This window comes from Stenella coeruleoalba (genome assembly GCF_951394435.1).
Source record: "Stenella coeruleoalba genome assembly, chromosome: 13".
NCBI classification, from domain to species: Eukaryota; Metazoa; Chordata; class Mammalia; order Artiodactyla; family Delphinidae; genus Stenella; species Stenella coeruleoalba.
Window position 1 is genome coordinate 71,164,152 of NC_137159.1, and position 26,039 is coordinate 71,190,190.

The 26,039-nt window shown below is 37.1% G+C and overlaps 1 protein-coding gene across 8 annotated transcripts in view; it reads right to left on the reverse strand.

The window, feature by feature from the left end:
* The window catches only part of NCOA1 (nuclear receptor coactivator 1), a 261,529-nt gene that overhangs the window by 82,475 nt on the left and 153,015 nt on the right, over window positions 1-26,039 (reverse strand). For all 8 annotated transcript variants that reach the window (XM_079940466.1, XM_079940461.1, XM_079940462.1 and 5 more), the window contains 5 exons: window positions 22,528-22,633; window positions 19,514-19,680; window positions 13,603-13,700; window positions 2,239-2,416; window positions 108-287 (listed from right to left, as the gene is read on the reverse strand). In XM_079940466.1, the coding sequence (XP_079796592.1) occupies window positions 108-287; window positions 2,239-2,416; window positions 13,603-13,700; window positions 19,514-19,680; window positions 22,528-22,616 (712 nt within the window). In that variant the 5' untranslated portion in view covers window positions 22,617-22,633. The remainder of the gene's footprint in view (window positions 1-107; window positions 288-2,238; window positions 2,417-13,602; window positions 13,701-19,513; window positions 19,681-22,527; window positions 22,634-26,039) is intronic.

Consider the following 26,039-nt stretch of genomic DNA (forward strand, 5'->3'; position numbering starts at 1 on the left):
TAACCAAAAATACTATCTGAAGAAGGCAGTTTATAATCAATTTCCTCTCTGTTCCTAAAACCATGGAAAAAGCAGTCAAACACCTTAAAATCACCCTTTGTTTTTACCTTCTCCATCCTCTTGAATTGATTTTGGCTGTGACACAGTGAAACACTGCATTACTTCATACCGCTGGCAAGCTTCCTGGTTCTCGGTGCCTGGCTCATCTGGAGGGTGAATTAGCATCCTGCAGTTAAAGGTATGGCTATTTCGTCGTGTTGCCTCTTGTGGCCAAGGAACTCCATTCACTGTGAAAAAAAAATTGATTATATGCCTGTGAAAAAGGTGAAAAAGTACAAACTGTGAAGATACAAAAGACATACCTTTACTCATCTGCTTAATTAGCTACTCAGATTAAAAGACAGACTTCCTCAGATCCAACATTATCCTGAGGGAATAGGATACTTAATCTTCCTTAGCAAAGCTAAATGTTTACCAATTAGAAAAATGTAAAATTTGCAAGAAATTGTATAGGATTTCCTCCCTCAAAGATAAGGTCTTACAAATACCTTAATTCACTAACAGCTTTTATAAACAGATAAAGACAAAATTAAAAATTAATAGCTTTAAAAAGTTAATAGCTTATTGCTCTTTTGCTCAGAATTTTACAGCAGTTAATTAATGAGCTTTCCCACTTGTTTCCTGCTATACCCTGGCAATGAAAAAAATGACTGAAAATCACAGGTCTGTTGTTAGGCAAGGGTTTTAACCTGGTAGGCATGGATGCTTAAGGATGGCTTGTGTGTGTGTGCACCCTTTTGGTTGGAGGAGTCAAAGTTTTTCAAATGTGACTCAAAAAAAATATTTAGAATATACAGAGACCAGTCTTGGTTTCTTAAATCATTTTTTCTTGCTCTTTATTTTATTTGCACAGTCTGCATGCTACAATGCCTTGAATATGGTGGGTAATCATTACATAAAAATGACTGTTAAAACAGAAATGTTACCTGATTCAGTATAAGAAAAGTGAATTCAGTTATAGAGAAGATAACTATACATTTCAAGTGAGAATCACTGTGTGGCACGTCACCATTTCCCAGTTACAATGTTATATTCAAACCATGGTGGCAGTCAGAGGGGTTTTTCAGCTATTCTCTCCCCATTCCCAACAGATTTCTTACCATAGCCTCGCCGTTGAACCTCCTTCCTTTTTACTATCTCATCACTCTATAACTGTTAGAGGAAATCATGGAAACAAACCTATACTGGAGTAAGGAGTCTTGGTTCATCTTTGAACTAGCTGTGAGTTTTGGGTTAATGGCTTAATCTTTGCCTTGTCTTTAAAATAAAGGAATCCACTTGTATTATCTCTAAAGTAACTTACACTCTAAAATTCTATAACACATTAAGACCCCTTGGTAACTCAAGTATCAAACTAGCGATTTTAAGAGGAACAATTGTTTCAGGCTTCCAGTTACTATAAACACATACTACTCTTTTCAAAGAAGAAACAGGCTTCCACTTCATTGAGTGAACAACATAGAAAATTAAGAGCTATGGATAACATTTTATTTGCATGTTTCGTTTAGTTACATAGGATTTCTAGCCAAGACTCTCCGCCAACTTTTGGAGCACATACAGGCTAAAGACTAGGCACGTGGCTTAGTTCATAGAACACAAGCTGGAAATCAGGCCCCATCCATACTCTCAGCTAGGCTCCTATAGCAGTGAACAACCCATCCAACCATACTTAGAACTACTGAGTTGAAACCACTCACATCCAAAAATGTTAATTTTAATACGTATGTAATATGAAGGGTATTCCTTCCTCCCTCCTTACCCTCTTTCCTCTCTCCTTCCCTTCCTCCCTCCTTCTTTTTCTTTTCTTTGAGCAAGGTGGTAGGATACACTATATACATTTGTCTCTTCCTTGTACATAATTAAAATGGAAAACAAAGGGAATTCCAAGCAGAAGCTTTTTGTGGCAAGGCAACTAACTGCTCTGCCTCCTAACACTGTCACATAATTGTGGCATAATCTAGAGGAAGAGGATAAAAGGAATGCTCTCTATCAGCTATTTGATGACACTCCTCCTTCATATTTAATCTCAGGCTGAAATTAAATTTTAAAATATTTTTAGTATATTATATATATTAGTATAATACTATATATTATAAATACAATAATAATAATTATATATATTATGTGAAGGGAAGCTATAGAGAGTTCACATTCTTTGAAAAAACACATTCCTTTTACCTAACGATTTTGGTAGCAGATTCTTCACAAATTCCGCGTGATCACCCACATGCAGTATGCTGTAGACACTGGTATTCATTAATTCCTCCTGATTGTAACCCAAGTAGCTGGTCACATTTTCTGACACAAATACAATTCTCCCTTCACAGTTCACAACAAAGAAAAATCCATCCAAAGCCTGCAAAGCCAAAAAAACGATTAAGAGGTTATGGGGTTAAAAGAGAGAAGAAAAATACACATACACATTTCTCTACTGAAAAAGAGATTGGAAATATACGCCAACTTAAAAAACGGGGGACTGAATAGAAGATTTAACATTGCATGTTCTCTGTGGAGGGAACAGGATTTTTAAACAGACTGTACACTCATGTTTCAAGTAGGCATCAATGAATATGTCAAATGTCTTCCTTGGAAAGAAATTTTATGGCAGCAAATGTGAAGTAAATGACTGACCCATTCAGTCAGTCATAAACACCTCTAAACTGTAGGTTAAGACCTGGTGTCTACCCTCAAGGAACTTGCAGTGGGGAGAGAGACATAAGCATAATAAAATACCAGTGAGAAATGCAGTATCAGAGCCATACACAGACTACTCTGTGAGCACAAAGAAGGATACTTATTTGGGGTCGAGGTGGGGGGCAAAGAAAGGCTCCTTACAGACCCTGATCTGAGTTATAAAAGGCATAGTGGAAGAGGGGAGGAGGAATGAGGCAAGAACATTCTAGGCAGAGGAGAGAACATGGCACATAATGGAACAAAAAAGCCATTTGGAGCTGCTGGAGCACAAGGCACAGGCAGGCAGTGAGTCTGGAGAGGTGGACAGGAGCCAAATCACAGAAGGCCTTCTCTGCACTGCGATGGAGCCAGAGACCTCCAAAAGAAGATGTACATGCCCCAAGGGGACATAAGATCCACAGGGGTGCAGGGAAAAGAAGTCGGAATCTCTATTTATAGCATAATCTAAAACACAAGGAAGAAATTAAGCTTAATTAACATAGCAACACCCTGGTGCCTCACTCAGTCTAGTCACATATCACAAACCACGGAATCTGAGAGAAGATCCAGAATGCAGAGGTTGACAGCAGTACCTTATTTATAATCTTTCTGTTTATCACAACATATTACAGTTTACTTGCTATAGAATGTATAAAAGCAATAAAATCAAGACCTTTAAAAAGTAGAACATTTATAGAATTTTGTAACAAGATGTAACCACCCTTTGTATCATACAGGGGTTTGCTGGTTACTGGTGGCAAAAGACTTAAGCCATCCAGCAATGTTGATGGGCTACTCATTTTTGTTTTTGAAAAAGGTTAAGTGTCCCAAGTTTGCTGACCTTTTCTATGATGCTGGGTGCTAATGATAATATCCTACTAAGCAGGTATTTTCCAAATAATAAACACACCTAATTTTGTTCCTTCAGGGTAAAGATGAAATTTTAACAATGAATAAAAAATAAACTGCTTTCAAAAAGACACTTATGCTACAGCGACAGCACGTGAAAATGGATGTTTTGAAATGTTACCACAGTTATAATTTTGTTGCTGAAAATGATGTACACTTATAAAAATTATCTTCTCAGTGTAAAACATTTAGAAACAAAACCTTTTCCCTGTGCAAAATTCTTCCAATAAGAGTTTCGATGGGCTTTAAAAACCCGTGTTTTAAAAAAGGAAAATGCAACTCCTTTTGATTAATTTGGAGAATCACTATTTGAGATCAAAAAAGATGGAATTTAAGGAATTCCCTGGAGGTCCAGTGGTTAGGACTTGGCGCTTTCACTGCGGGGCAGGGGTTCAATCCCTGGTCAGGGAACTAAGATCCTGCAAGCTGCACAGCATGGCCAAGAAAAAAAAAAAATTTGAAATTTGAAGAAAAACCTTTACATAATTGGTAGATAGGATTTCAAAATGAGTATCGTGACTTAGTAAACTCATCCAATGATATATTTTTCCATTTGTATCTACCTCATTTTTGTGAGGTGTTTTTTACAGCTGATAATTTAAGCCAAATATTAAAATAAACTGAACTTGAAACTACATCTTCAAATCACTACGTCCCAAAGCATTCAACCAAGATTTTAAAAAATATGAAGTACAGCATTGTTCTCATTAAAAATACTGCTAACACTTTCTTTAACAAGAACAAAAAGAAATAAAACTATTTTTATTCCACCTGACTGCTGTTGACTATTTTTCATTTAGTTCATAATGCAAAGAGGAGAGGGATGTGATTAATAATCTAAAAACCTCAACACTAGATAAACCCTTTGCTAAATTATTTTGGATTTAGATGAGCACAGGAAAGCACCCTCATATCTAATTGTTTTCTTAAAGTCAGATTAGCTATAAATTTCATAAAAGGTGATCTATCTATCTATCTATATGTATATATATTTGTCTGGCAGTTTATATTAAAATAGGGATAATTGAAATACAGACATATTTTTTAAAAAGAAGATCTAAAAATTCTTTAAAATGTTCTTAGCTATTAATTGAATCAGTGTAAATACAATTCAACTTTCTTTTTTCTTTTTGGTCTCTTAAAAGAGTTTAATAAAGAACAGTTTGGGTATAACAAAGTATCATAGTTCAGAGCAAGAAACAGGATTGATATCAAAACACAGGCAAGTAAAAAAACTTGGCCATTTCATGGTGAACCACTTCCAAGGGCCACACCATCCAGCTTCTAAAGCACTACCTTCTTCTATTTTCCATCTAGTTTTCAGTGTGTCCTTTTTAGCTCCTTGCTCTCTGCCTCCCTAGTGACACTGTCTATCTTCAAAGCCACAGTTTCCCTTGCTTTGTTTAATATAAATTTATTTACTTTATTTTATTTATTTTTGGCTGCCTTGGGTCTTCATTGCTGCGCGCAGGCTTTCTCTAGTTGCAGTGAGCGGGGGGCTACTCTTCGTTGTAGTGCACGGACGTCTCATTGCAGTGGCTTCTCTTGTTGCGGAGCACGGGCTCTAGGCATGTGGATTTCAGTAGTTGTGACTCACGGGCTCTAGAGTGCAGGCTCAGTAGTTGTGGTGCACAGGCTTAGTTGCTCCACGGCATGTGGGATCTTCCCAGACCAGGGCTCGAACCCGTGTCCCCTGCATTGGCAGGTGGATTCTTAACCACTGTGCCACCAGGAAAGCCCTCCCTTGCTTTTTTCACTCTCCATGTCTGTCTCTGACTATGTCTGGAAGTTATCCACTGTCTGCCGAGGGGCTGGGAGAGGTTGAGACCCACTCCTGGGATCATCTCTGCCCAATCTGAAGACTGTCCAGCCGTGGGCACAGGGCTGGTGGTGCAGACCTCGAGCACCAGCAAGGCCCAGGGATTCACCTGGACTACTCGGTGCAATTATTTTTAAGGCATTTGTGAAATCCAAAGGATTTAAACTTCCTTTGCAGTAGGCCTGGAGTCCCTGCAGTCTCCTGTTTCCAGACTTTCTGGGACTTCTCCAAGTTCTCCCATTGACTGCACCTGACCTCAGTGCCAAGCTGGGAAGTTATTCTAGTAGCTGGCCTCTGGAATATGCAGCTGGTCAGCCTTACAGGGAGTACAGAACTTTCACCAGGTCTCTGTTTGGCCTCGGTTACATGGACTCATCGTTTCCTCTGAGAAGTCTGGGGCATCATATTTCTTTTGAGCTTCTCCAGAAAAGGTTGGCTTGGAAAACAGGTTAACAGAGGCTGCCCCACAGTTGCAGAGAGGTCCTGCTGACCTTCTCCTGAGATACAGACAGCCTGTCCTGTGCTAGAAATGCGTATTTTTTTAAATTATAAATGAAATATAACTTAAACTTTTTTATGTATGAAAATTAAGTAGATAGTATAAGATCTGCCAAAATCCCACCCCCAAGAGATTGGTAACATTTCAAGGAATCCTTTGAGACTATTCCTATGAATATCTTTAAACATCTTTAATTTCTAAAAGTTTGTCTGATTAATATAACCTGCTAATACTTGTTCTTATCCTACAAGTTTCCCTCATATGTTGTGCATATAATTAACTTCCAAGTGTGCTCCTAGGAAGGAATCTTCCTGTTTCTCCAAGTCCTGACAGCTGGGCTGACACTGAGCTATACACAGGAGATGATAACAAATGCCACTCCATTCTGTACAGCATCATCAGTTGGAGGGGTTTTTCTCTCTGCCCAGGATATCAGTCTTTGAAGAGGACCACTTTGGGTCTCAATGCAGGGTTCACACTGGCCAGGGCTTCTCACAGGGCCCTCACTTTAAATGACTACACAAGCTTCACTAAGTAACACCTAAGTGTCAGTCACTGGACAAAGTTCTGGGAATAAAGCACATATTCTCAACAATTTTATAGCCTCTGACGGGAAAAAAACAAGTACGTGTAGTCACATTATAGTACAATGGAGGAATTCATAAAGGTTAGGCACAGAGTGAAGCACCCAAACGGGCAAAGGGTTGACTGTTGTCGGGAAGGTTTCCTGGGAGGAGGCCACATGACACCTCAGCTGAGGCTTGAAGGACACAGCAGTAACTCGGGTGGGCAAGGGGTGGAAAGAACATTCAAAACAGAGGAAACAGCTCAGAGGTTTAAAAAAAGAAAGAAGAAATCACCTTGTACTTACTTGTCATATTTGTGTTATATTTAACAATAAAAAGTTTTTTTGAAAAAGCTTCAAGGAAAAGCCAAAAAAAAAAAAAAAAGAAAGAAAGAAAAAATGGCCATGGGGATCATCTTGAAGGCAATGTTTTTAAGCAGGAGACTGACATGATCTGCTTTAACAAAGACCCTTCTGGCAGTGGGTGTGGCATGTGGACTGGAAGCAAGCAGACAAACTGCGACGCCACTGTGATGCTCCAGTTCAAGCGCGAGCCCGGATCAAGGCAATGGCAGTGCAAGTGACAGAAGAGGCAGAAGAAACAGATGTGGTGATCTCTAACAGCTGTGGGAACAAGCGCTTGGGTGATCCTTCACTAATGACTTTAGGGTTCTGGTAGATGAGTGCCTTTCCCTAACAAAGGGAATTCGATGGGGAAAAAAAAATCTAGTTCTTAATTTTTTGACTTTTCTTCTTTTTTCAAACAGGAGATAAAGGGATCGATTATAAATTTAGTTTTAGAAATGTTATATTTGAAATGACTGAGGAACTTTCTGGTAGAGGTGTTCAAAAGGCAGCAGGATATGATGAAAGGGAAGCTGTGAAAAGAGATATGGGCCAAAGACAGACATTTTTGACTTACAGGTACATACAGTATCATTTAGTTTTTGTTTGTTTTTAACTACAATCATCTTTTCCCCTTCCACAGAATATGTGATTTCCTTTGAGGAGTTACTTCTCCATTTAATAAAGTCTCGTGGGATTCTTAATCAGGCCATTGGGAAACTTCCTCCCTAAATGTGAGCCTTGAGAATTACAAAAAGAATGAACATGGCTGGAACACATGCATTCTGGCAGCCGGGCACTGTCCAGATGGGTCTTTTGAAGAGACCATTCGTACAGTTTCTGCTTTCTAGCCTCCATAAGATGCCTTGGTTTCACCTTATTTCTAAGCACAGTTCTGTGGTATCCAAATAGCATCCCAATAAATTCACATTTGCTTAACTTAGTCATAATTGGTGTCTGTTGCTTCAAATCAGAAAACCCTAATTGGTATTTTACATACACACACACACACACACACACACACGAACACATCATATAGACAGAGACATAGATGTTGATAAAACTGTCCAGGAAATGTGCACAGAATAAAAAAACAAAAGGAAAAGAGCCAAGGCCAGAACCTTGGGGGATGCTAACATTTAAAAGGCAGGTAAAGAAAGAGAAATCTGAGAAAAAGGCTAAAGAGCAGCCAGAGAGGCAAGGAGATAGTTTTATAAAAGAGGCTCATGAGGAGTTTTAAGGAAGACGGAAGTGGGTGGTCAACAGTGTCAAAGAGCCACAAAGCAATGTAAGGAATGGTATAATACAAGTTTAGGAGGCCTGAACGCACATGCAAGGTATAGGGAGACTTCTGTGACTAACGCAGAATTTTCTTGTGGAGTGATAGGAAATAAGCAGCGTTAAGAGTCAGATAATGCAGAGCTCTTGACAGGAGGTAGAGGAACTTAGACAGCAAAGAACACTGGAGAATGAGGGGCTTTAAAAAAAAAAAAAGCCTATAAATTCTAATACCACTCTCTCTTTTGTTTTTTGTTTTTGTCTTTTTTTGGCCACACCATACGGCATGTAGGATCTTAGTTCCCTGACCAGGGATCAAACCTGCGCCCCGTGCACTGGAAGTGCAGTGTCTCAACCACTGGACTGCCAAGGAAGTCCCACCACTCTCTCTTTAAGCGTAGGAAATTACCTCCAATACCTTTATTCTTAACTCGTGCTACCTTTTTATGTTTAAGAAAAAGGAGGGGGGCAATATATTGAAAATTGTATGGTGAGAATTTCTCACAATATCATGGCTATTTGGTCACCTTCTAGATGTGCAGATCTTCTACCTGAGCAGGCCCCTCTAGACTGATGACAAACAGAACTTTCTGCAATGATGGAAATGTTCTTCTGTGTTGTCCGATACAGTAGCTACTAACCACATGTGGGTATGGAGCATTTTAAACGTGGCTGGTGAGAATTTTTCTCACCAGACATTCAGCAAAAATGCCTGAATTTTTCATTGTATTTAACTTTGAATAGCCATGTGTAACTATCTTACTGAGCAGTGCAGCTCTAGACTGCAGCCTGGATAAGTCAATGAACAATCTCGTGGTGGCTTTTCTACCACTTCTTCTCTTAGCCGCCCTGGATTAGATTCCGTAAAGTTTAAGGCAATGAGGCAGGACTGGGAGATACAGAAGAAGGGTGAGGAAAGGTTGTCGATAAAGGTAACTTGGAAGTCTATAAATGTAATTCTATTTTACAGTTTCAGTTTCACATCTGTATAGCTCATAAATAAAAATATTATTAGCTCCTTGAAGTCAAGAACCTAAATACATTTCTATTCTGAGTTTTTGGAACTTCTAATTTGATGTGTTTTTTCATATTTGAAAATGCTTGCCTAATGACATGTAATTCATGTATAATGTTGTGTTGCAGTTTTCCTTTGATTCATAGTGGTTTTCAGGGTAATAATTTCATCATCTAAAAAAAATGCTTTCTTCTTATAGCAGTTTTGAATGGATGTTTTCCTGTCGTTTTCTGTTCATTTTAAAGTGTTATAGATTTTTCTTACACAGAAATAACAAATGTCTATGTAAATTAAAGCAGTAGTAGTATTCTCTGGCTCCAGTTGTGCTGTTTTCAGTTTGTGGATAATCTATTTGCTCTCCTTATTGATCTCTGTGGTTTCTGAAGAACCTGTGGTAAAACTGGGATTTAAATGACTACCACTTCTCTACAGGAACTTCACAAATCTCAAGGACCTCTATACCTTATACTTTTTCAGTATCTCAAATGGCATTATATGCAGAAAATACATTTCATAAACATTTAATGAATTGACAGGAGATATAAAGTTCTTAGGCCAGTTTTAAACTTAGGGACACCGAGAACGCAGACAGAACCTCAACAGAAAAACTAGAAGATATGAAGAGACTAGTCTACTGATATCCTGCAGAGTAGAGGAGATAAGCAATAAGTGCTAGGATGGGTCAGGTCTCATCCTAGGATGGGTCAGGTCTCATCCTAGGATGGGAAGTAGTGGGATGCGGACAGGAACCAAGGCCGGGGAAGAGATGGGATAGCGGGAAATGAGCCTAAAGTACTTTTCTTTCTTTAACTTATTTTCCTCTAATGGCTTATATTAAAAAATTTAAAATATAGCAAAGTTGAAATAATTTTGTAGTGAACATCTGTATATCCACCACACAGATTCTACCATTAACATTTTTACTATACTTATTATAACACTATTTCCAAAAGGCAGTCATGTGTCATGCAATCTATTTAAGGGGTTGTGAAAAGAATAAACACATCAGAGTCCATCACATGTGGTGGCTTTCCCCTCTCCCAGTTATATGTTATACACTCACCCAAAGAGTCGTTTCTATCCAGCTTCAATGGCCAATGTTTTTTTATATTTACAACACTATAAAATATGTGCTCATTCCCCTAATAAAAATCATTAAAACCAACAGCCTAAAGTAACAAAGCGCTTGTATAACTTGGAGGGGAAAAAGAAATTTAGGTTTTGAGGGGGAACTTGCTAACAGGAGAGTCAAAAATATTTAGCAGCCTGTTAAAAGTACAGGAATAGCGTTCGGAAAGAGGTTAAAGCAAGAAGTACATATTTGAGAGTCATCTCTAAAGAGATAAAAGATGAAGCAAATGATATTACTTGGGCTAAAAAAACCAAGCACTAAATTTTGAGAATGTTCTCACATTAGCGGTGTCGGTAGAGGGAATTATGGTTCATACAAAAACAGAAGAATAGTTAGGGTAATAGGAAAAAATGTATAAAGGAGTTAGAAAATCAAGAGACCTATACAAGTTTGAGTGTTAGGAAGACTTCACCAGAAAGAAGGGCCTTGAGGTAGGACAGGAAAGGAGAATTTATTTAATTTTATAGATATTTATTTTTAAATATGTGTATGATTTAAATACACATATTTATATTTAAGTATATGCACATACATAATAAACATACATATATAAAAAAATAAAATTAGGCCTAGAGGTGGGAAAGTCTAATTTGTGGGGAATGAGTGTGTATATATACACACATATATGTGTTTTTAAACATTCATGTATGAAAAAGGAGTACTTAAGGTGATGAGCCTGCTCGGAAACAAAATATCTGTTTTGAGAACAGAGGGAGGAAAGATTAGATAGGAAAAAAGGGGTGAAATTACACAGTAATTACAAAGTAATTCAAGATTAAAAATTCTTCATTTTAAAAAGTTCTCTTATAATGTCTACATAAATAGTTTTAAAATTTTGGTCAGGAAAACACCTACTGTAATAAACTGAGGCATCCCTTACTCAAAAGTGAAATTCTACAGTAGAAATTAGCACTAGCTAGCTAAATAGTTCTAAAAGTTTTATTTTTCCCAACTAGTCCTAACTATAATAAAGAAGTAGCAAAGCCAGGCAGTTCTCTTCAGTTTTCCATCCAACCATTAGAATGCCTTTATCAAAATTTCTTTTTCTTTTTTAACATCTTTATTGGAGTATAATTGCTTTACAATGGTGTGCTAGTTTCTGCTTTATAACAAAGTGAATCAGCTACATATATACATATATCCCCATATCTCCCCCATCTTGCGTCTCCCTCCCATCCTCCCTATCTAGGTGGTCACAGAGCACCAAGCTGATCTCCCTGTGCTATGCAGCTGCTTCCCACTAGCTATCTATTTTACATTTGGTAGTGTACATATGTCCATGCCACTCTCTCACTTTGTCACAGCTTATCCTTCCCCATCCCCGTTTCCTCAAGTCCATTCTCCATGTCTGAGTCTTTAGTCCTGTCCTGCCCCTAGGTTCTTCAGAAAAATTTTTTTTTTTTTAGATTCCATATATATGTGTTAGCATACGGTATTTGTTTTTCTCTTTCTGACTTACTTCACTCTGTATGACAGACGCTAGGTCCATCCACCTCACTACAAATAACTCAATTTCGTTTCGTTTTATGACTGAGTAATATTCCACTGTACATATGTGCCACATCTTCTTTATCCATTCATCTGTCAATGGACACTTAGGTTGCTTCCATGTCCTGGCTATTGTAAATAGAGCTGCAATGAACAGTGTGGTACATGACTCTTTCTGAATTTTGGTTTTCTCAGGGTATATGCCCAGTAGTGGGATTGCTGGGTTGTATGGTAGTTCTATTTGTAGTTTTTTAAGGAAACTCCATACTGTTCTTCACAGTGGCTGTATCAATTTACATTCCCACCAACAGTGCAAGAGGGTTCCCTTTTCTCCACACCCTCTCCAGCATTTACTGTTTGTAGACTTTTGATGATGGCCATTCCGACTGGTGTGAGGTGATACCTCATTGTAGTTTTGATTTGCATTTCTCTAATATTAGTGATGTTGAGCATCCCTTCATGTGTTTGTTGGCAATCTGTATATCTTCTTTTGAGAAATGTCTATTTAGGTCTTCTGCCCATTTTTGGATGGGGTTGTTTGTTTTTTTGATATTGAACTGCATGAGCTACTTGTAAATTTTGGAAATTAATCCTTTGTCAGTTGCTTCATTTGCAAATATTCTCTCCCATTCTGAGGGCTGTCTTTTCGTCTTGTTTATGTTTTCTTTTGCTGTGCAAAAGCTTTTAAGTTTCATTAGGTCCCATTTGTTTATTTTTGTTTTTATTTCCCTTTCTGTAGCAGGTGGGTCAAAAGAGATCTTGCTGCAATATATGTCAAAGAGTGTTCTGCCTATGTTTTCCTCTAAGAGTTTTATAGTGTCTGGCCTTACATTTAGGTCTTTAATCCATTTTGAGTTTATTTTTGTGTATGGTATTAGGGAGTTTTCTAATTTCATTCTTTTACATGGAGCTGTCCAGTTTTCCCAGCACCACTTATTGAAGAGGCTGTCTTTTCTCCACTGTATATTCTTGCCTCCTTTATCAAAGGTAAGGTGACCATATGTGCGTGGGTTTATCTCTGGGCTTCCTATCCTGTTCCATTGATATATATTTCTGTTCTTGTGCCAGTACCCTACTGTCTTGATTACTGTAGCTTTGTAGTATAGTCTGAAGTCTGGGAGCCTGATTCCTCCAGCTCTGTTTTTCTTTCTCAAGATTGCTTTGGCTATTCGGGGTCTTTTGTGCTTCCATACAAACCGTAAAATTTTTTGTTCTAGTTCTGTGAAAAATGTCATTGGTAGTTTGATAGGGATTGCACTGAATCTGTAGATTGCTTTGGGTAGTATAGTCATTTTCACAATGTTGAATCTCCCAATCCAAGAACATGGTATATCTCTCCATCTGTTTGTATTATCTAAAATTTCTTTCATCAGTATCTTATAGTTTTCTGCATACAGGTCTTTTGTCTCCTTAGGTAGGTTCATTCCTAGGTATTTTATTCATTTTGTTGCATGGTAAATGGGAGTGTTTCCTTAATTTCTCTTTCAGATTTTTCATGATTAGTTTATAGGAATGCAAGAGATTTCTTTGCATTAATTTTGTATCCTGCTACTTTACCAAATTTATCGACTAGCTCTAGTAGTTTTCTGGTAGCATCTTTATGAAAATTTCTCATGTTCATTATTCACATTTAATTTTGAAATAGTAACAATGGTCAATATAGTTTCTAAAATAAAATAATTATTAAAAGTTCCTTAACACTTTACTTTGTTTTATAATTTATTAATTGGATGTTAAAACCTAAAAGAAGATAAAGAAAAAAACCAAATTGGCTCGAAAAAAGATTCTGATCACTTTCTGAGTCAATGAGAACAGCTACCTCCAAAAGAAGAGGTCCCAAGGATTCCTTTTCGATCACTCCTTGACTACTCGACGAGATGTCTGACTTCTGTACTTCATCATCAGTTGTTGATTTCTCTGTAACAAAGCAGCAAAAAGTCACACATCCAAAAAGAGCTCATTTCCATAATGGCAAGTTTATTAAGACATGAATTTACCTAATTTCAGATTCAAAAAATATTTATTCATTATGTAGGCACTTTCACATTTAATCTTAATTATACTCATTTTGTGGATGATGAAATTGAGGTTCACAAAGGTTAAATAATGTGTCCCAAATGATATAACTAATAAATGGCAGCAGGAGGATTTGAATTCTGACCTACCAAATCCAGTGTTCCAACAAATGGAAAAAATGGTGTAAAAATATACAGCCTTTTAAAAAAAAGTCTACACCAAATATTTTAAAGAAATAAGTAAATTGTAAAAGAATAATTATTTCCTCCATCTTTCTCCTTTCCTGATTTGATCAATTGCCACTTAAGAGAGAGTGAAGGTACGATTCTGTGAGCCTGCGTGAAATAGCTAACTTTTCACCTTCATGTCATGATGATCTGATTGATAAAACTGCAACTGTTAAATGATTTAGAATTCTTTTGTGTGGTGATGTTGAAAAGTCCATCCATCATCTTAAAGCAGCAGCATACTTATATAAAAGTTTCCAATCTGTCAGACTAATTAGCTCACCAAAAAGCAAATACAGTATTACTGAATATAGAGATTCATTTTTTTCACTTTAAAATATGAAATATTTCAAATATTCCAAAAAATACAGAAAGTGGCATAGCATACAGTCACACAGCCACCATTCATTTTTCACAGATGTTAACATTATTTGCTTCAGGTCTTTCCTTTTTAAATAAATAAAATGCTACAAATAGAGCTACAGCTCTACCACTATTCCTCCTCTGTCCGTTTTCAGAAGTAACCAGTGTTCTGAGGTCAGCATAAACATTTCTAAGCATGTTTTTATACTTCAACTACATATGCATGATTTTTACAAATATATTATTGTTTTGTGTTTTAATGTTTACATAAAAATATATAGACTTTTTCAACTTTTTCCACTCAACATTATGTTTGAGATTTAACTATACTGATACATATAAATTTCATACGCTCATTTGAACTGCTGTATAGTATATGAATAACCCACAGTTGATTTCCTAGTCCCCTATTGGTAGACCTTTTGACTTCTTACAATGCTGTAATAAACTATTTTCAGTATTTCCTCTTTTGCACATTTGTGACAGTTTCTTTAGGGTAAATATTAGAAGTGAAATTGCTGGATCACAGGGTCTGTGTATTTTCAACATTACTAAGTTTGACAAATTACTCTCTATGTACCACCAGTAACATACAAGGGTTATTGTTTTTCTGTATGCTGACACTTGATATCATCACAGCTTTTAATTTTTGCGAACCTAATGGGTGTAAAATGTTATCTCATATAGTGTTTATAATAATAGCTTTACTGAGCTACAATTCACACAGCATACCATTCATGGATTTAAAACATACAATTCAGTGGTTTTTAGTGTATTCACAGAGTTGTGCAGCCACCATCACAATAAATTTTAGAACAATTTCATCAACCCCAAAAGAAACCCCATACCCTTTAGCAGTCATTCCTCATTTTCCCAACACTCCCAAGCCCAAGGCAACCACCAATCTACTTTCTGTCTCTATAGATTTGCCTATTTTTGACATTTTATATAAATGGAATTATATAATATGGGGTCCTTTGTGACTGGCTTCTTTTGCTTAGTGTAATGTTTTGAAGATTCATCTATGTTGAAGCATTTATCAGTACTTCACTATTTTTTATTGCTAAATAATATTCCAGTGTATAGGTATACCTCATTTTATTTACCCATTGATCAGCTGATATACTGTTTGCTTCCACTTATTGGCTATTTATGAATAATGCTGTTATGAACATTTGTGTACAAGTTTTCATTTCTCTTGGGTATATACCTGCAAGTGGACTTGCTGGGCCACATGATAACTTTATCTTTAATATTCTGAGAAACTACTGGGCTGTTTTCCAAAGTGGATGCAGAATTTTACACTCTCACCAGCACTGTATGAGGGTTTCAGTTTCTCCCATCCTTACTAACACTTGTTACTGTCTGTCTTTTTGACTGTAGCCACCCTAGCAAGTGTAAAGTGGTCTCTCATTGTGGTTTTGATTTGTATTTTTCTGATGGCTAATAATATTGAGTATGTTTTTCATGCGTTTATTGGTCATTTGTGTATTTTCTTTAGAGAAATGTCTACCCAGAGCCTTTGCCCATTAATTAACTGGGTTATTTATTTTTTAATTATTATGGTATAGGAGTTTCTCATTTAGTTCTAAGATGTACTTCCTTCATCATTTCATGTGTTTCTAACATTAAGACAGGTTTTGTTTCTTAAACAGTTCCAAAATACATAAACCATCAAGTCCAAGTACATTAAGTAACTATGCATGATAAGCACAACAAACAAAATTTTAGGCAAAACCCAAGGCAGGAGTGGCTATATGACTGGCCTAAGGCATGTGAACAGATGAGACATGCAAGGACAGAGTCTTGCCCTTAAAGGGACAGAAGCATGCCTTCCTGTTTTCTTCTTTCCCTTTCCTGTCATCAGGAACACGTACAGGTGAGCCATGTTTGACCACATGGGTAAGGGCAATACCCTAGGAATGGCACAGGAAAACAGATGGAAGGAATCTGAGCCTCTGACACATGCCTAGACTACCTTGTTAAAGCCACTGTATTTTGGGTCTCTTGCTACAGTAGCCTTGTCTGTATCCTAACTAATACATTCCGTATTTCTCAACAACATGCTTATTTGCTATATCCTGACTGTGCCCATGTTAGACATAATCTATTAACATGCCATCATAAAAGGTAAGAATTTAACTTACTTACATCAACCATCTAGACACACATACATATCCCCTCTTCCCATACTCCCAGTAGAGTTACAATAATTTTTAGAGCAGTCAGTATTTAGTATCTATGTTACTATGGCCATATAAATATAGTCCACAAATGAGTCAAGGTATGTGCTATAATTTACAATTCTCATATTTCATGTTTTAGTTTTTCTGTGAAGTTTGATTCATCTCTAAACTCTCCTCCAGACTAAAAAATTCCTCTCAATTTGGTCAGTCATCATATACTCTATGTGTTCCATTTTTTTCCCCATAGAAATATTCCTCCTAGAGTTCTCTATCCACCTGCTCCAGTTGGGACTGGCTACTTCTTTACTCTGCTGCTCAACTGTAACCCTGGGTCTCCTTCTACCTTTCTTTTGTTAAGATTCCATGGTTTCCCTGGGCTAAGATCCTATGCCTTTCTTTCTTGGTTTACTACCTTGGTCTTGATAGATATTTCTGGAAAAAAGTACACAGGAGATAACATTCTTGAGGCTTCAGATGTCTGAAAATGTCTTTATTTTGCACTCATATTTCATTTGGATGAACACAGAATTCTAGGTCCAGGATACTCATTTTCAGTGTTCCTATTTGGAAATCCGCACCCTCCTGAAAGTAATCTAGTATGTGTCTGTTTTTTCCTCTCTCTTGTTTTTTCTTTCTGGTGTCTAGAAATTGTGCATTGGTGTGAGGTTTTTTTCTTTCTTTTTTATTCATTGTGCTGTGCACTACATGTGTGCTTTCCATCTGGAAACCCATATCCCCTAATTCTGAGAACTTTTTGGTTTTTGTTTCTTTGCATTATTTCTTATAATTTTGGTCTGGTTTTTTTTTTTTTTTTTCTGGGACTAATGATGTATTATACCTCCTGAACTAATCCTATACATTTCTATCTTTCTCTTGTTTTCCTTTGCTTGTCTTTTTTATTTTACTTTCTATGGGATTTCTTCAAATTATCTTTCAACGCTATATCTTTTTATTCAACAAATATTCATTGAAGGGCTTCCCTGGTGGTGCAGTGGTTGAGAGTCCGCCTGCCGATGCAGGGGACACGGGTTCTTGCCCTGGTCCGGGAAGATCCCACATGCCGTGGAGCGGCTGGGCCCGTGAGCCATGGCCGCTGAGCCTGCGCGTCCGGAGCCTGTGCTCCGCAACGGGAGAGGCCACAACAGTGAGAGGCCCGCGTACCGCAAAAAAAAAAAAAAAAAAAAAAATATTCATTGAAAGTCTACTATGTACCCAGGAACTGCTACAGGTATTAAGGATACAATGGTGAACAAAGAAAAATCCTTGCCCTCATGAAGCTCTAGTGGGGGTAGGCAGGCAATAAACAAATAAAATGTGTAATATGTTAGATGTAAAAAATACTGTGGGGAAAATAAATCAAGGAAGATGTAGAGAGAGGGGTGTGTGTGTGTGTGTGTGTGTGTGTGTGTGTGTGTGTGTGTGTGTGTGTGTGTGTGTGTGTGTGTGTGTATTAGATAGGTTAGTGAGGGACAAGTTCATTGAGAAAAAATATTTGAACCAACACATAAAAGGGATGCAGGAGTGAGCCTTGTGTATATCCAGGGAAGAGAATTCCAGACAGAGAGAACAGCAAGTGCAAATACCTGAGGCATAGTGTTCCTGGAATGCTTGGGGCAGAGAGTATGAGAAGATAAGGTAATACGGTAAAGTTTTTTTCAGCTATCCTGATTTTAAGTTCCAATGTTTCGTTTTATAGCATCTTATTCTTGTTTCATAGATGAAATATCCTCCTTTTTGTCTCTGAGGGACTGTTTGATGGCTTTACATTTTCTTTTGCTCCCTGCATTGTCTCTGCTTCCTCTGAGTTCCCTTTATTCTGTTCCTTTGCTTGATTTATTCTTTTATAAAAAGACTTTCTTCAAATATCTGGATTTTTATTCATATTAAAGAGTGAGGTACTAAAATCCTGACTGGCAGATGTGTGAAGTGTGGGGACAGAGCAAGGAGCTGACTTTTTCACTTGGGGGATCAATTCCAACTGTCAGTGTCTGTGTGTCTTTCCCTTTGGACTGCTCAATTGCCCCAGAGGAATCCTCCCATTTTCAGCTGAGGGAGTATGAGCCAGGCTGTCAGAGTTTCCAGACTGAGTAAGGAAGGTACCATACAGCCTCTTGTTGGCTATCCCCTCTGCAGACCTACAATACCAGTTTTTCCTGTCTGCTAAATCAGTTGTCACTAGACTATCTACTCCTAAAATCTTAAAAGCCTATCACCTCAACCATTTAAAACATACTATTTGTTCATAGTCTTTTTACATTGCTGCTATTAATCTGAAGTTCTTTGGGGTCTATTCCTTCTGTTTGTTATTTGTGTTCTTACTCACTGTGGATTATTTCCTCCTATGTTATATAAGTTTATAGCACAAAATCTCCCTCAGAAGCACTTTTTCTTTGGGAACCTGACAGGGCGAGGTGTGGTTATGTTCCTTCAAAGTGCTTTGCCTTTGTTTCTGGTAGGCAACCCAGGAGTTGTGTGGTGTTGGGTCCCCAGTAAATATGAATAGTATAAATATGAACCATAAAAATAAATCAGGGTTTTCTCAGAGAAGGCTGTTTCCCCCACCCAGAGCCCAGGCAGAGACAAACTTATAACTCAGATGGAGGGACTTTCCTACCTCTGAGTTGCTGTCTTTCAACCCTATGCCAGAGCCTCAGGTCTGATACCACAACTTGTATCTCCTGACTTAATCCCCTATGATACTGGGTCTCATAACCTTTCAAGGCAACCAGTTCTCAAGATAACTTAATAAGCCACTTTGTTGTAAAAGAAGGGTCTCAGATTCACATTCTAAAATAAATAGCATCTAAACAAAAATGTTCCTTTAATAAGATTACAAAATTGAATGCAATTTCTTAATGAAAAAAAATAAAATCACATATTGTAAATGTCTTAATAACAAAGCACACAGTCACAGGGGTTTTTTTGTTCATTTTTTTACCTTGTTCCATTCTCTTCATTAGCTGTATCTGATCGACTGTCTTCTTCAATATCTTGCATTTGTCTGGTTTTACACTCAAGCTGTCAATGTCACTGATGTTGGCAGACAATAACTCGGCTAGCTCTTCTAAATATTTATTTTCTTGCTCCCTGCGCCTCTTTTCAGTGCTGTTACACAAAGGAAATCCAGTTACTGTACTTTCTACCACCATATTTCCTTCTCTGATCATGTATTTAATATTTATATATTTACAGAGATTCCTGTTTTTATCCAGAATATAAAACCAGATTTAGAAAACAATTTAAAATTGTATCTAAAAAACAAATATTACAAAATACCAAGGTGCAGAAAACAATTCTAGCTAAAAAGCATAAAGAGAATGACTGCCATCACAGACGTATTCCCTCAGTGACGTATATACATTGAATATTTCAAATGAATACTAGATATCAAAAAGAAGCAGACAGTACATATACTAGTTGCATTTGAAATTATTGGATGTTCCAAATAATAATTCCTTAAAATAGAAACTTTGAATTTTCAAATAAGTTTGTTGTAAATTAAGCAGGCATACTACACCAGAGTTCAAATAAATTATAATTAGAAATCTGATAAAGTCTTGATTCTTATAATGTACTTAAAATTATAACCCCACACCCATCAGATTGGCAAAACGTTGAAGTGCGGAGACAAGAAAAAAGGAACTCTCAATGCTTATCATTTAAAGAACAATGTGATAATTACCCAGTTAACATAAAAATGTACACAGATCCTAAAGAAACTCTTACGTATAAAACAGGAGGTGTGTACGAGGATGTTCATGTTCACTGTAGTGCTGGCTGCAAGAATGAAAATTTGTAACAAAATGGCTGTTTACCCATAGGGAATGTCTATCTGTAGGGAAACAGATTTCTCAAATACGGTATATTCGTGTAATACAATATTTATCAAAAGTTAACAGAACTGAATAAATCTAGTTATCTTTATGTCTAAAGATCCATGCTGAAAAGTATACTGTAGAAAAATACACATAGTATTATGTAATATATAAATTTAATAAACATTCTCTATTGTTCACAGATACTTATATATGCATAATCATTAAAAACAGATTGAAAGAATTAGAGACAAATCAATTTTGTCATTAATCATCTTACTACTTTTATTTAAACAAAACTGCAAATACGTGGTTTATATGTGGTGGGTATACATCGTTTCCTAGTCTCTATTCTTTTATAGGTTAAAAAATTTTCCCCAAATAAAAATTTAAAGTAAAATACAATAGTTTTATCTATTTATTCTTAAATTAAGAAGGACTGACATATATAGAAATAGACAAGAACATTAACTCTGACAACACAAACTGAATTGCATCTTGATATCAGCATTCCTCCTAGCTTCTGGACACTTAGCTATGATTATGAGTACTTAGGTTATCATCGCTCAGTAACAGTTTTCTGAACTGACTAAGAGAAGTAGTCACTTTTCTTTCCCCAACCTGAAGCCCTGGCACTCTCCTGTAAAAATTCTTTCTTTGTCCCCCCATGAGAAAAAGCATGTAATCCAATGACAGAAGAGTCTTCTGCCGTTTTATGCGCTACATCAATGATTATCAGCTGGGGGCCATATTGCTTTCCCTGTCCCCAGGGATATTTGACAATGTCTGGAGCCATTTTTGGTTATCACAACTGGTAGGACATTTTGGTTATCATAACTGATATAAAGATGCTATTTGGCATCTAGTGTGTAGAAGCCAGGGATCCTACCAAACATCCTACAATATACAGGATAGCTTCCCACACAGCACAGTATTATCTTGCCCACAATGTCAACAGTGTGGAGGCTGAGAAACCTTGCTCCAGATCCTTGAAGGTGAATGGAATAAAATCCCGACTCTTCTCTCAGGTAGGAAAGCTGCTGTTTTGATCTGATTGAGGTTCCTTCTCTATCTGGCATTTATTAGAGTCTCCTTAGCAATAATTCTCTTTTGCCTATTTGATGACCACATTCCTTATTAACACACAAATATTTAATTCCACAAATATTCATTCTTTAAAGTCCTGATATCAATAATTTTTTTCTTTGTTCCACTAATACCATACTATATTGAAATAGCAGTTAAAGATGTACAATGGATTCATTTATTCATTTGACAAATATTTTCTGTGTCCTTACTATATATAAGTTACACATTGTGCTAGGAACTAGGGATAAAATGGTGAGTAAGGACAAAGTTCTTACCAAACGGCAGCTTAGCCTGTAGTAGAGAAGCCAGGGAACTCATGAAATAAGCACACAAACTAATAAAAACCTGAAATTACAGATTATAGCTATAAAAATACATATGAAATAGATACAAATAGGGGAGATTTGACCTAATAGTTAATGGAAGGAAGAGAAGGCTCCTTTTAAGAAAGTAATGACTAGGGCTTCCCTGGTGGCACAGTGGTTAAGAATCCCCTGCCAATGCAGGGGACAAGGGCTCGAGCCCCGGTCTGGGAAGATCCCACATGCCACGGAGCAACTAAGCCCGTGAGCCACATCTACTGAGCCTGCGCTCTAGAGCCCGTGAGCCACAACTACTGAGCCCGCGTGCTACAACTACTGAAGCCTGTGCACCTAGAGCCCATGCTCTGCAACAAGGGAAGCCACCACAATGAGAAGCCTGCGCACCTCAACAAAGAGTAGCCCCCACTCACTACAACTAGACAGAGCCTGCATGCAGCAATAAAGACCCAATGCAGCCCAAAATAAATAAATTTAAAAAAAAAGAAAGTAATGACTAAACTGGTATTTGGAGAATGCATAGGTGTTGACTACAGGAAATCTAGAGGGAGCAAGCTGGATGAGGGAGCAGCATGTGTAAAGGCCCTGGGGAAGGAAGAGAACATGGTAAGTATGAGGGACTCAGAGAAGGCTGGTAAACTTGGAGTAGATGAAGCAAAAGCTCTGAAGTGACTTAAAATGATAAAGCAGCTCTGCCAGAAACAGACTAAGAAAAAGAGTGTTCCTACCTTGATGCCAGTGTGTCACATGGCGATCCTTTCCTCTTATGTGAGTCTGGGTTAGCAGGGTCAGATGAACTGTCCCCAAGGCCACTCATGTTGAAAAACTTCACACCTAAAAAGGAAGGAAAACAATAAGAAATCTACCCTAATGAACTTTCCAACTCTATGGGAATAGGAAGCTCCCTTGTGTTAGAATATATCTAAATACTGTGGTTTCTCAATGAATAATTACAGCCATCATAAAAGCATCCACATTTATATAAAAGCACAGGAATCATCAGCTATTTAGTGTTTCTACACTTTCTTTTCTATACCTGTAAAATAAAATTAGTCATCCTTCATAAAATCATAGAGATCAATTAGGATGAAAATATTGTTAGAATAATTAAATAGACAATGAAATTTTTTAAAAGAGAAAAACCCACTTCATACGTAAATGTAAAAACTGTGTAACTGAGAGTCAGATAGATTCTTTTTTATATTTATTTATTTCAGATTATTTTGAAAAGGACTTAAAACAACTTTTACTCATAAGGTTTGGGATTTTATGTTGATAGGAAAAGAAATAATACATATATGATTAAAATTAAAGCGATGAACTAGATTTGGATTTTGTATTGTACTTACCAACTTTGAATTCCATACTCCTAACCTTTTGCTTATGCAGTCAGGCGACAAAGATCAAATGTTTAGTCTACGTTAGGATCTTGTTATAGATGCCAGAGAACACAAAGTCATTTCCCGTAGCATGCCAGCCAGGTCTCTCTCTTACATGTTGTGCCAGTCAGTGGCTGTGCTTAAAGATCCCTCCTGATCTATCCCTATCAACCACTATTCTCTGCAGAATCTCTAACGAAACTTGGAAGCTTATCTCTGGCCTTAGACTCATCACCATCACTTAGATTTTACTAATGTCAAACAACACACCTCTCATTCTCTTCCATTCCATCTACCCTTGTAAAAGGAGAGGAAATTCTTGTTAAATGGGAAAACCTTTAACTTTTCCTTAAATTCTAAAATGATTAAATAAATACAGTGCTGCATGTTAGCAGCCATGCTTGTAAAGTTGAGATCCATAAGAATTTCTCACATGACTTTAATTAATATGTTGAAATAGATCCTTTTTCTCTAGTCCTAAAACTTCCTCTGTCTCCAGCTCTTTCTCAGTACCAAAGATTGTCATATCCCATTTTCAATATAAAAATAATACCTAGAACTCTAATCATGACTTTATTATTCCATGTAACCAAAAAAGCACATTTCTAATTTCTCCATATTAGACGTGCAGGTCATGAAAATTTCCAACTCCTAGGATCGCAATTATTTTTTACTCTTCTCTTTTGCTCCTCATTTTGTATCAGAATCCACGTCCTGTCAATTCTTCATTAACAGGAGATCTTACAGTGTCCCCTCCTTCTTCATTCTCAGATACAGTTATGATCCTTATTTGGAAGCAAATACCTCATTCTAGATTCCTGCAAGATCCTTCTACCTTGTTTCTCAATTCCAGTCACTCTCACTTCTAATGTGTCCTATAAACAGCAGCAAAACCACTCCTGCTCAAATGGCATTTTCAAGATATCACTTCCCTGATAAGGAATCAGCTTGATTCCCCTACTGCAGCATGGTGGTTAAAAGCATGGGCGTTAGGGTCAGAAAGGCCCTGCTTAATCATTACCTGCCTGTTCCTGGGCAAAGTGCTTAATCTCCTTAAATCTCCTATTCCTTCATCTGTAACATAAGGATAATAACTATACTTACCTACCTTTAGATTTGTTGTGAGGACTGAATGAACAGTCATGTAAAGAGTGCACTGTAGGTTCCTAGAGAATGTTGGTTATTGTTATTATCTCCCCTTTAGACTAAGAGCTCCATGAGGGGAGTAGTGTTCACTCAGTGGATAACTCATCCCGTACTTCCTCATTGATAAATACAATGGACACTTTTCATTCCTTCACTCATTAATGCTCAATAAGTGCTAACTTATTACTATTATTTTATTGGACTGCTTGAAGCAGCATCTGAACTGTTTCCTTCTGAAAATATTGTCATCCATTGACTTCTGTGATCCTATGCTTCCTTCATTTACTTAACAAATAAATCAAGCATCTATCATGTCTCAGGCACTGTGATAGGAGCTGAGCAAAATCACGGGCCGCAAAATAGAGGTCCCTGCCCTCACGGAGTGGGAGACATAAACAAATAAAACACAAAATTAATATGTAATTTTCTTATAGTGATAAAATCATAAAGGAAAAGAGTAGGGTTCATAGAGAAAAACAATAGAGGAGACCTAATTTTAATTGGGCGATCAACTGAGGCTTCTCTGAAGAAGTGATGTTTAAGCCACAGCCTGAGAGATTAGTAGAATTAGTGTGGTTTTCTACTTTCCTGATTCTCAGTACTTTTTGCCCAGTTCTTCGGGGCTAGATTTCCTCATGGTTCTAATGTCCTACGCCTCCTTTCCCCTCATACTATACATTATTCTGCAGTGATATCACTCACTCAACATGGTTTCAAAGAAAAAAAATCTCTAAACCAATTACCCTGAATCTCCATCTCTAGCCAGATCTCCTGGGTCTCAGACACATAACCCCGCTCCTTGCCAGATAACTCTATGCAGAGGTCACATAGGCACTTCAAATTCATCTTTCCAAATGAACTTAACATCTCCTCCTCATGCAATTTTTTTTCTCTCAGTTGGTACCCTGGAGTCATTCTACCCTCTTCTCTCATACCCCACATGCAAGCAAACAGTAAGATGTGTCCATTTTTATTTCCTAAATATTTCCAAAATCCACCCCTTTCTTATAATCTCCTCTCACCTGTTGCTGAACTATTAAAAACATCATAGTTTTTATGGTGGTCTCCCTGAGCCACCAAAGTAGGCTATCAAAAACATGTTTGATCATGTCAATCTCTTGCTTAAAACCCTTCCCTAAATCCTCACTGCCCAAAGGATAACATTCAACATAATATACAAAGTTTGCATCAGTTCCCATCTATTGTGTGTCCATTATAGAATTTGGTGAATGAGTGATTAAATGTTTGTCCAATCAAGTTTAGCCCAACCTATATAAACAATATATAAACAGACTATATATATTATATACTACATACAGTCCCTATATACACATATAGATTATATATGTTAATTTTAGTTTCAACACTAAGGAAAGACTTTAAAAATAAAATCCTTGATACTATCCCATCTTCGCAGCAAAGGTAAACATGAGTCAGAAACTTTAAATTGATCTCAATGTGGGTAGCCCAAGTAAACTCAGCAAAAAGTATTTATTGAGCTCCTACTATATGCCAGCTTCTGTTCTAGGTAGTGGGAGTACAACTGTGCATGAAACATTAAAAAATCACTGTCCTCATAGAGTTTCATTCTATTGTGAGGGAGAGAGAAGCAAAATTAAAAAGTAAAGTATAGAGTATATTAGAAGGTGATAAGTATTATGGAGGAAAACAAGGCAAAAACAGAGGCTTAGTTTTGTGGAAGGAGAGGGGCAGCA